This window comes from Carassius auratus, chromosome 25 (genome assembly GCF_003368295.1).
Source record: "Carassius auratus strain Wakin chromosome 25, ASM336829v1, whole genome shotgun sequence".
In the NCBI taxonomy this organism is placed as follows: Eukaryota; Metazoa; Chordata; class Actinopteri; order Cypriniformes; family Cyprinidae; genus Carassius; species Carassius auratus.
In genome coordinates, this window is record NC_039267.1 from 11,073,510 (window position 1) to 11,086,056 (window position 12,547).

At 36.0% G+C, this 12,547-nt stretch overlaps 1 protein-coding gene and 1 pseudogene across 1 annotated transcript; one reads left to right on the forward strand and one right to left on the reverse strand.

The window, feature by feature from the left end:
- Positions 1-1,396: 1,396 nt before the first annotated feature.
- LOC113042844 (EF-hand calcium-binding domain-containing protein 6-like) lies at positions 1,397-3,461 on the reverse strand. Its single transcript, XM_026201835.1, has 7 exons — positions 3,357-3,461; positions 2,949-3,099; positions 2,653-2,873; positions 2,178-2,257; positions 1,772-1,835; positions 1,549-1,685; positions 1,397-1,457 (listed from the first exon to the last, which is right to left on the reverse strand). The coding sequence occupies exons 1-7, from the start codon at positions 3,384-3,386 to the stop codon at positions 1,397-1,399; spliced, it is 744 nt and encodes a 247-aa protein (XP_026057620.1). The 5' UTR covers positions 3,387-3,461.
- Positions 3,462-3,748: 287 nt separating this feature from the next.
- Positions 3,749-8,452, forward strand: LOC113043280 (sorting and assembly machinery component 50 homolog A-like; annotated as a pseudogene).
- Positions 8,453-12,547: the final 4,095 nt, after the last annotated feature.

Below are 12,547 nucleotides of genomic sequence, written 5' to 3' on the forward strand. Positions count from 1 at the left end.
TTTTTTCAGCAATCACAATTTGGCATATTCGCAGTAATGAGGAAATGGGTCAAGATGGGCTTTATTGTCCTGAAAATAATGTCACAATGGAAAATAATCTTAATGGGCCTAATATTAAAGTTACTTATTTACTTAATGTAATATTTCTTTTTTTCTCTCCTCTCTCATTTTTCTCTCTTTTAAGGTAATATGTAACCATGGATATTTAAGTACTGCAAAGGTAATAATACCATGACTGGTCTTTGGTGATAGAGGAAGTCCAGGAATTGTTGGTAATTTATGGCATCTTTATGTTCCACATCCAAGAATGCGGCAAGAGCGGTGAACTGCTCATCGCTGAGATGGAAGTTCAGGCTCCTCAGAGCCCTGCATAGTTCATCTCTACTGATAAACCCTGTTCTGTCCTGCAGAAACAGTTCTCATTATCATGAATAGTTTAATAAGTGCGTCATTTATAACTTTTTATTATATAGCCTTAGAACTTACTTTATCAAAGTCCAGAAAGGTTTCTGTCAGAAGAGGCTGATTATCAAAAACATGTTGACGTAAGTTTAGTAGAATTGATTCAATATTACATGTGTCTGGAGTCACTGGAACAGAATCTTTCCTGATTGAGACATTAAAATACATGCATAATCAAAGATATTTCTGCATGCACAGAATCCATCAGTATATCAAAACAGTGTGTTAAAACAATATTGATTTCTAGGAGGGTAACAAAAACATTATGGCTAACTTACTGTTACAGTTTATGTCGTCTTTGAACATTCCAATAAATATTCTCCACTGCACAGACTCTGTGCTGCTCACTCCAAATCTGTGACAGTGAACACTAGATGAATTTCAGAATTGCTTTCAGGGAGGTACATAAACGATATTTTAATATCTCATACCTGTTCAATAACTCCCTGAAGATATCATCATCCATAGGGAAGAGGAAATTACTGAGGACAGATCTGAGATCCTCTTGAGAGACAAACCCGCTGTCTGTGATGTCAAATGTCTGCAGAGCTTTTTCAACAAGGCTGTAATTCTTCTTTATCTGCAAGTCATTAGAACATTTTTTTTTTGTTAATGAAATTCTTATATATTTTAGATAAAAAATGATCTCTGTCACACTCACTTTGCTCAAAAACCTGGTCTGGACTTCATCCATGTTGACGTTGTCCCTGGATTTGCTTGAGAAAGCCCTTACGCTTGTCTTGCTTTTAGGTCTTGTTGTAGCACGACTGACAGTGTCCCAATTCAGTGCTGAAAGCAGGTGTAAATCAGACTATATAACAGATAATTATTTTATGACTATCTTATATTTCATAATATATTTCATGTAACTTTACCCAGTTGTATAGAATCTGGTGCAATTGTTCTATAGTTTTCACAGTCAACACCAAGCTTCTCAAGAAACTCCTTGTAAGATATTGTGTTCAGAATTATTTGCGCTGTAATGTGACCATAGTCTAAAAGAGAAGACATAAACACAAAAAACATAGCGTTCAGGGAAAAACAATAATACTTCAGGAGACTTCCATTAAATTGAAAAACCGGGACCTGTGGAATTCCAGCTGACTCATGGGAAAGCAGTATCCCTCTAGGACTTTACGCAGCTCATGTTGCTGTATCTGCCCATCGCTGTTGTAGTCAAACAGCCGAAAAGCCCTGGTGATGCTTTTCAAATTGCTTCCAATCTGAAATGATAAGAATCATGGATGTTACACAATAACATCAACACGTAAGTATTTCTATAATATCCATAACATGCTATACTCTTTACCTTATCTTTCAGACGACACTGTAGGTCTCCAAGGGACAAGTTTCTGTGGCTTCCACTCCTGTTTCTATTAAGAAATTATATGTTGTATTTATGAAGAAATATTACATATTGTTCTGAACTTTGAGGTCTGTTAGATATTAGAACGATCTCTTAAGGAACATGTAACGGTGGAGTATTGGCTGCTGAAAATTCAGCTTTGCATCACAGGACAACTTTTTTTTAATATAATGAAATAGAAAACAGTTGTAATTTTTCACATTATTGTTATTTTACAGTATGTTGATCAAATAGCGTGGGTGAGCATAAGATCATTATTTTATCTTAGTAACCGCAAACCTTTAAAAATGGAGTGTATATTTGATGGAAATCTAATAATTGAGAAAACATCCACAAAAACATATATTACCTTCCTACTGCTGATGACATTTTGCAGTATCTTCTGAGAAACTCCATGTAAGAAATCGTTCCATTTTCTCTTAAGTCAATCTAATAAAGATATTTTAACGAAGTTGAAATGAGTGAAAATATTAAACATATACTATGTGAAAAAAATCACAGCTTAAACACTCTTAAAAATTAAGGTACTTAAAATGTTCTTTAGCGATGCCATAGAAGAACCATTTTTGGTTCCACAAAGAACCATTCAGTCAAAGGTTTTTTAAAGAACCATCTCTTTCTTACTTTTCTGGATAAACTTTTTTGCCACAAATAACCTTTTGTGAAACAGAAAGTTTCTTCAGATGTTAAAGGTTCTTTCTTTAAAGGTTCTTCTATGGCATTGTGACGCACCTTCTTTTTTTTAAGAGTGAAGTACCACAATATAACATTACAGTTAGTGCACTGAAGGAAATGGGCGACTCTGTAATTCTAAATGAACACACCTTTGCCAACAGACCCTCAAACTGAGATTCAGTGAGAGGAACAAGAAACCCCTCGATTACGCGCCTGAACTCTCCTTTGGTGACAGCTTTGTTGCCTTCCTGGTCAAAGGCTTCAAAAGCAGCCTTCAAGTCCTCTTTTTTGTCCTTGACTCTCTCCAGGAGTAGGTTCTCAATGTCCACCAAAGATAGATTCTCATCAGCCACCGACTGCACGGAGGAGGCTGTAAAGAAGAAGTAATCAAATAAGATATCTACTTATCCACCATTGCCAAGAAAATAAACAGCGTAGACCATACCAGAGTCAGACTTGATTGTGTTCCTCCTTGAGAATTCTCCTGAGGAGATCCGAGATGCACTCTTAGCTCTAGGGACGATGGCGAGCCTGTGTGTCATAGGCCTCAGATCTATATGGCTTGATATTTGAGGCATCTGTGCCGAAGATGACACCTGAATGTAACCAATATAACATTTTTGTTAAACAGCTTTTTATTTATTTTTTTTATTATATAATCTATTATATTTATTTTAATACATTGAAACGTTAGTCTCCAAAATACAAAGTTTCAACATATTTGAAACGTTTAGAACGTTCTTTTTAAGATTTAAAGGACCAGTAGTGTCCTTCAGAAATCCTATTTCCTTGTTAGTTCAACATGCCAATTTTTCATTCAGAAATTATATTAGTAAAGTATCTTCATACTAACCCAACTCTCTACAGCGGACCTCGGACGCATTCTTGTGTTGAATTCGTATTTACACTGTCGTTGGTCAAGTTAAAAACTTGAACACAACTCCTCTGCAGCCAGTCGAGGACGCTTTGCTGTTCCCATGGATATGGTCTGGCAACTGGCTGTCAATCAAATCAGAAGTTGGCTCCGCCTCCTGGAACGCTTAACCAACTAGATTTTCCACAATGTTCTACTGAAAAAACGAATAAACTCACAAAATATATATTTTTAAAACGACAGGACCGAGGGATAAAGAGTGTATATTCGTATGAAATGTAACTTAAACTGCAATTTGTCTCCATATTTTTTAAGGAAAATAGTGACGAGCATGACGTAGTTGCTCTGTCCTCCTTCGCCAATCATCATTCCCTATGGGCGTGGTTACTAAGTGTCATGGCGGCCACCCGGAGATTGTTGTAGTGTGCCAGAGACAGACCGCGGATTGTTCCGTATTAAACTGAACTGTGTTTATTATAATATTGGGGACATTTGAATGTAAATAGTTTTTTTAAACATGGGCACCGTGCATGCCAGGGTAAGCGCATTTTTCAAGAGCTGTTGGAGAAGCTGAAGGAATGACCTCTGAACAGAGTCTTTGAATGACAAGCCGAGTTTAGGATGACGTTTAGTAACGTTACTCCACATTAACGTTAATTGTCAATAAGACAATAAATCATTTTACACATATAAACGCTCACTCGTATAGCATTGGATATTAACAAACTAATGTTTGTGCTGTCATACAATACTTAATTGTAAACACTTTTATAGTATCTGTTGCAGTTTTACGCATTGAATAAGCTATATCAGGTTCTCTGAGTATGCTTAATGTAATAAAATAATAAATAAAATAACACTAACTCGCTGACTTTTACATATCTGTCCAGAGTCTGGACCCCCTTCCTATGCAAGGACCTGAGCTGGGGGTCCAAGCAGATGACATGGACCTGGGAGAACCAGAGAATGAAGAGAAACAGGAAGTTCTGGAAAATAAAGACGTGAGATGGGTTTAATGTGATTTTTCTACCCATTGCTTGTACATAAATGTTGTCTTGTACCAGGCACATTGGTGTTTTCATATATGTCAATCGTTTAGGTTGTAGTACAGCATGTGCACATCGATGGTCTGGGAAGAACAAAGGAAGACATTTTAACATATGAGATTGCAGATGTTTTCCGTGCCAAAAACTTGATTGATGTGAGTATCATGCTGCTTGTGGATAGATAAGACTATTAAAATTGTATCACAAACATACTACATATATATTTTTTTCTATATTTAAACTAATAAACTCTATAATTATGTTTCAGGTAATGAAGAAGTCCCATGAGGCCAGACAGAGACTTTTGCGTCTGGGGATATTCAGACATGTGGAAGTGGTCATTGACACTGCTGAAGGTACGACAAATAAGCAAACAACTAGTGGTAAATAACCAATAATCAGAGTGATTCATGAAAGTCTGAATTCCTCTGAAAACATCAGGTGCTGATGCCCTGCCGAATGGACTAGATGTGAAATTCGAGGTGAAGGAGCTGAGAAGAATGACGGGAAGTTACAACACCATGGTTGGGAACAACGAGGGAAGCATGGTGAGCTACTGACTCCTGCATCGTCACTTTTGGCATTGTGTTTACATTGAGAAACCAAAATTATTTACAGATGTGTTGTTCTGGTTCTCATTTTCAGGTCCTGGGTTTGAAATTGCCCAATGTTTTTGGCCGTGCAGAGAAGCTGACCTTCCAGTTCTCTTATGGGACTAAGGAAACCTCATATGGCTTGTCATTCTTCAAGCCACAGCCTGGACATTTTGAGCGCAAGTATGTTTCTTGGCCTGGTGGTGAAGATTTCTATTTAAAAATGACACTTTGATGTGTAAAAATCAGTATAGCTGTGATTACTAGATTAATAGTATTCATGTTTCAGTGGTTGTTTGTGAATGTTGTGAACCGGTTTTCCCAGGTTTGCTGTTGACACTCATTCACTCACTCTTTCAGCTTCTCCATTAACTTGTATAAAGTCACGGGCCAGTTCCCATGGAGCTCCCTCAGAGAAACGGACCGAGGGGTCTCCACAGAGTTCAGCGTAAAGGATTTATTTTACTTCATTAAAATTCTAATTATTTAATATATTTTATTTTATTATTGGCTCTCATTTTATTTATTTTTACATTTATTTTCTCTTTAACAAGGCAGACATTATGTAATAAATAACTTAGTTTTAGTAGATATGGACAGATTTACTAACAGCTTGTGTCCGCACAAACCATCTTTTGGCATTAAAACAGTACTGTCACGATTTACTAAAGACGCGCAGTGAAGAATTAGCTCTGAAAAGGTGTGGGTTATTGTTGAGCCTGAACTTATTGAATATGCATTTGTAGGAGTTTCCCTTTCAGACGCTAAATTTATTTAAGGAGAATATTAAAAAGAATCGCGCAATGTGATTTACTAAAGTTTGCGCTTGTGAAATTACTGGTATTTGCGACATTATTTACCTCCCAAAAAAGCATGTCTTATTACTAATTTGCACCTGTGTCGTAAGTAGATCATCTGCACCAGATGAGCATCAGCTCTGCTTTTTTGCGCTGCGCTTAGTATATTGCGTTGGTCGATATGTAAATGAGATGCATCTATTTTCTTTAATTTGGTCATAAATCCCCCACAGATATTTTAACGCCCATCGTCGTTGTTTTGGAATTGCGCTCTGGTGCTACTTTCCTGTTTAGTAAATTTGGCCCATAACGTCAAAAGTTTTGCTATATGTATAAGATATTATCTAATTTATTTATCGATTGTTTGGTCTATAATCACCAGTTCCCCATCTGGAGGACAAATCACACTTTGAAGTGGGAGGGCGTGTGGAGAGAGCTGGGCTGTTTGGCCCGTACGGCTTCCTTCGCTGTTAGGGAGGAGAGTGGCCATTCCCTGAAGTCCTCACTTTCCGTATGTTTCTTCTCTGAAACTTGTTATTACAGTCATTGAGATCTGATTTTAAATATATGATATTTTCCTCATAGCACACAATGGTCATCGACACACGCAATTCTACCATTCTTCCCAGAAAAGGTGCCTTATTGAAGATCAACCAGGTTTGTTTAAATCAACTGTTGTCTTTGTTAGAAATAGTCTATCCAATACTGTCTTTGTTTACTTCATTTTGATGGTCTTTTAGGAACTGGCAGGTTACACTGGAGGAGATGTCAGTTTCCTGAAGGAAGACTTTGAAATTCAGCTCAACAAGACTCTGTTCTGGGACTCGGTGAGATGCTGGGGGGGGGGGACCATTGCTTATGTTTCTTTATTGTGGTTTTATTTTAGTATCATTAATGTACTACTATTATAGTACTTATTTAAATTTTTGTAGTTGTCCAACTTGAACTAAGCTCAAATTAGAAATGGCAACTTAATGAAAAAAAAATATTTAGAAAATTTTATTGTCACATTTTTACAATTAACATGAATGTTTTTTATTAGTCATAGTTTTAGTTACTAACCATATAGTTTGTTGATGTTTTAAGCACTTTCAGAGGGCTCTATTAAGTTTTAGTCATTTTAATCCTTCAACCTAAAAAATTTACTTGACAACTAATTCTGGATATCAAGAGTCGATATATAATTATTAATACTCAATTAAATGTTTTTATTAAATTAAATTAATGCATTTAGCAGACACTTTTATCCAAAGCGGCTTACAGTACATTCAGGCTACCAATTTTTATCTATCATGTGTTCCTGGGGAATCGAACCCCCAACCTTGCGCTTCATAGGGCAATGCTCTACCCATTGAGCTACAAGAACAAATAATAAAAATTAAAATAATACAAATTGCATTAAAAAAATTCAAATACAATGTTTACACTTGCTGCACTGAAAATAAGTTTAACTGTATTTTATTTTATTTCAAATGTTCTTTAACAGTCTTAATCTTCAAAGGCTCTGTTTGTATATGTTCCTCTTTGTGTAGGTGCTCTCCACCTCACTGTGGGGGGTATGTTGCTGCCTCTGGGACACAAACCCTCGTGTATCGCTGACAGGTTAGTGAATTCCCTCTCTCATTGGTAAAAATAAGTAACCCACAAGGTAAATCTATTTTTGTATTTAAACGTGTGTTTAGGTTCTATCTGGGTGGTCCGACCAGTGTAAGGGGCTTCAGCATGTACAGCATCGGCCCTCAGAGTGAAGGTAACTGACTCTGACAGTGAAGCTCAGTATCTCAGTATTCACAACTAAGGTTTGTTTTCTTACTTTGATGACAGGTGATTACCTCGGTGGGGAGGCGTATTGGGCTGGAGGGCTTCATCTGTACACCCCTCTCCCATTCAGGCCAGGTAGAGGCGGCTTCGGAGACCTTTTCAGGACACATTTCTTTCTCAATGCCGGAAACCTGTGTAACCTCAATTATGGTGAGATAAAGAAAGCTGCAATGGTTTTGTTTTTCTTGATGTTTTTACTTGTTTGGTGCTATAATTGAAATCATCCACTAGGGGAAGGACCGCGGGCACACCTGAGCAAGCTGGCCGAATGTATCCGCTGGTCTTATGGAGCAGGTATTGTGTTGCGTCTAGGAAACATCGCTCGACTGGAGCTCAACTATTGCATTCCCATGGGTGTCCAGAGTGGAGACAGGTAGACAATCGCAGCCATTCACACAGTCATTCACAAATACACATGTGATTGCATTTTAATGTGATTGTTTTATTCTTCTGCTATTATAAATTTGTAATGTACCGATGTGTTTTGTCCCTCAGGATATGTGATGGAGTGCAGTTCGGGGCTGGAATCCGGTTCCTGTGATACGACGAGTCCCGTTTTAGAACAAAGAAGCATTTCTGTCACTTTGTAATTGTGATCAAGGATGTTCATCGGATTTCATTTCGAGCTGCAAAGTAATGCAATGAATGTTGGCTTATTTCTCCAAGGAAAATTGTCCAAAAAGATTTGTTAGGAATCAGTCGACCATTTTAAATTTAGCGGCATTTCAGAGGGGAATATATTGGACATCAGTGCTCTTATTGTCATATTTATTTGTCAGAGCAAGTCAGTGTTCAATAAATAATGTTTCTGGCCTTTATTGTGCTGTCTTTTTGTGTTTATATATATAGTTAATATTCAATTCTATATGTTTTTGTTATAATATAATACAATTCTACCTATTTTTATAATAGTTAACATAAGTCAACAAATATTAATACAAAATTGAAATAATTAAAAATTACATATTTATTAAAAAAGTCAATATATATTCAAAATTTAATAAAACTGTAAAAATAAATCCGCATATAAGTGTGTGTGTGTGTGTGTGTGTGTGTGTGTGTGTATATATATATATATATATATATATATATATATATATAAAACGATTAAATAATATTTTATTTTTTATATTAATGGTCGTATACAGTAAAAAATAAAAAATAAACCAAATAATAAATCAATGTGTGTTTGTATATGTACATACTGTATGTGTGTGTGTGTTTATATAAAAACACTAAATAAAATTAGTGGGCTTACAGAGTTAATTAATTCAGCTAATTCTATTATACTATATTAATTGTACAAGAAGACTTTTTTTTATATAAACAAATTTCAATAAAACGTTCAAATAAAAAAAAATTCTTAACACTTTCTGCACTTTTAATCACACAAACATGGAGTAATTCCATGGTCTTTCACTATTTTCTGTTCGCACACAAAACATTTCTCAACCACTGTCAAGCCATATTTAAACAATACTGGTCTGTTAGACAGCGGTGATGGCAGAAGGATAATTTGTTATTCAGTGCAGAGCCAATGAAGTGTTGTGATCATTTTGTGATCATTTTGTTGTGTTGTGGCTTGTTTCCATTGTTTTGCATCTTGTTTCTGTTGTGTTGTGCTAATTTTGTTGTTGCTTGTTTCTGTGGTATTGTGGCTTTTTTCATTGTATGTTGAAATTTTTGTTGTTCTGTGGCTAGTTTCTATTGTGTTGCAACTTTTTTCCATTGCGTTGCATTGGTTTACATTGTGTTGTGCTAAGTTTGTTGTTTTGCGGCTTGTTTCTGTTGTGTTGTGACTTTTTCACATTGTGTTGCATCTAGTTTCCTTTTCTGTCATGCTATTTTTGCTGTTTTGTGGCTTGTTTCTGTTTTTGCGACTTGTTTCCATTGTGTTGTGTTAATTTTGTTGTGTTGCAGCTTGTTTCTTTTGTGTCGTGGAGATTTGGTTGTGATAATATCAATCAATCAATCACCTTTATTTATATAGTGCTTTAAACAAAATACATTGCGCCAAAGCACTGAACAACATTCATTTGGAAAACAGTGTCTCAATAATGCAAAATGATAGTTAAAGGCAGTTCATCATTGAATTCAGTTATGTCATCTCTGTTCAGTTGAAATAGTGTCTGTTTTAATTTGCAATCAAGTCAATGATATCGCTGTAGATGAAGTGACCCCAACTAAGCAAGCCAGAGGCGACAGTGGCAAGGAACCGAAACTCCATCGGAGACAGAATGGAGAAAAAAACCTTGGGAGAAACCAGGCTCAGTTGGGGGGCCAGTTCTCCTCTGACCAGACGAAACCAGTCGTTCAATTCCAGGCTGCAGCAAAGTCAGATTGTGCAGAAGAATCATCTGTTTCCTGTGGTCTTGTCCTGGTGCTCCTCTGAGACAATAAATCAGGATCTTCTGAACTTTCAGACTAGACTAATATTTTGTCAAGAAAACCATAGAAACCTAGATCTATGCTTAAGTCAGTACAGAGGAATAAGTCCTTTCATTAGCTACAAATTATCAGGATCTAATTTGGATCCTGGCTCTAAAAAGGCACAAACTAGATGAAGGACATTTGCTCATGTACACATGTGGATACTTACATGCGTGAAACCCAGCTTTAGCTGGACAGTGTCAATCAGAACCAATTACAGCAAAATGATGAACAATGGAAATGGAGAATAAAGAAATGAGAGACTTACACTACATAAAATTACATATTAAATTATACAAAAATGTAACTGAGATGGAGATGAGGTTGACATGTCTGGGTGTTTGAGGATTTCTGAAGTTTGATCATAAACAAAAACGTCTCATTCTTCGTAACTTCCTAACTTACCATCCACAACATGGTCATTATGCCACAGACCACAGATGTTGAACTCCAACAGAAACCTGCAAGTTTAAAATTGAGGATACATATATCCTGGCAAATCAAACTATATCTCAGATGAATAAAGTAGCTCAGTTTCCCCCTGGTTTCACAACCGCAAACAGCACTTACATCACAAAATGTGAGAAGAACCACTTTACTAATGCCAGCAGGTCATAGAAAGGCTGCGAGGTGAACAGAGGTGGATTGCCAACAGTGTCAGTACAATATAGAATTTAGATGTTAAAGCATAGAGTGAAGGATTCTTCAGGTTTATATATACAGTATGACACTATATTAATTAATTTCTGACTCCCATAATGAACAAACAAACACACACACACACACACACACACAAACCTACACGCTCATAGACAGACAGATGTGCAGTGATTCAGATGTGCAAACAGATGCCTGAATCTGCCCTGTCTGCCCCACGGCAATCTGGGATTAGACTCCATAAGCATTAATCTCCTGGTTACTGCTCACATAGCTACAGTGCATTTGTTGCTACAAACAGCTGTGGTTATGGTATGAGACTATTGTCAGCATATAGAGATATATGCCACAAAATACACTAATACACAATTAAATCTAATACATAAGTCAACAATAATGATGAGAATTATAAAGCACACTGTTGACTAAAATATCCTGATTTATATTTAACAATGCACTAAACAATGTTTTTGATAAAGAAAAATCGATATGGATTTTAAAATTATTTTTACCATAATAAGATGAAGCTGAACAGTGAATTAAAGGAATAATTCACCCAAAAAATGAACACTTTCTGAAAATGTACTCACTCTCAGGCTATTGAAGAATTATAGGAGTTTGTTTCTTCTTTGGAAAAGATCTGGAGAAATTTAGCATTACATCACTCGCTCAACAGTGGATCATCTGCAGTGAATGGGTGCCGTCAAAATGAGAGTCCAAACAGCTGATAAAAACATCACAATAATCCACAAGTAATAAAAAAAACTCCAGTACATCAATTAAATGTCTTGCAAAGTGATAACCTTCATGTTTGTAAGAAAGAAATACAACATTAAAACATTTAAACATTAAAATGTCGCTTCTGGCTAAAATACAAAATAAAGTCCATAATCAATAATAACACACTGAAAAAGTCCTCTCACATCCAAATCCACTAACATATTTGTTTAGAACAGTTTTGTACTGATTCAGACAAGATTACTTTTTTCACTGGAGGAAGCAAAATTAATTCAGTTCAATTCAATTCAAGTTTATTTTTATAGCGCTTTTTACGATACAAATCATTGCAAAGCAACTTTACAGAAAATTACGTTTCTACAATATTTAGCTGTATCCATACATTATGGATAGAGGACTTGTATTTCTGTCTGAAGCAACTGCTTAATGTTAAAAACTTAACTGATTACAAACACAGATCCTTTCACGTGATATTAATTGATTGACTGGAGTTGTGTGGGTTACTTGTGGATTACTGTGATGTTTTTTTATCAGCTGTTTGGACTCTCATTCTGACGGCACCCATTCACTGCAGATGATCCACTGGTGATGTATTGCTCAATTTCTCTAAATTTGTATCAACAAAGAAACAAATGTATCTCATTGTTGAATGCCCTGAGGGTGAGAACATTTTCAGGAAGTTTGCATTTTTTGGTAAACTTGAAATAAGTTATGCACTACTCAGAGTGTATAAAGGTAAGATCAAATTGATTAGTCCATTGTGTATTGTCAATAGTGTATCAGTGTAAAATATGAAGCACTGCTCCCACAGAAATTACTTTTAAATCAAGCAGCCTTCTGTTGGTCAAAGGTTTTATGCAAGCATCATATTCATTTGCATAAAGGGCGTCATTCTCCATTTCGATGCTCCTATTTTCTGGATGCACTTTACTGTTCTATAAATAAAAGCCCAAAAGATAAAATTCAAAAAGATGTGGCAACCTTTCCCAGCTTATCCAATTTCACCAGGTCAATTTTAATTCTCTTTCTCACAAACACTGTCTTGTTTGAGACCCCATCTATTCACTCCAAGGACAAGCTTGTGGTAC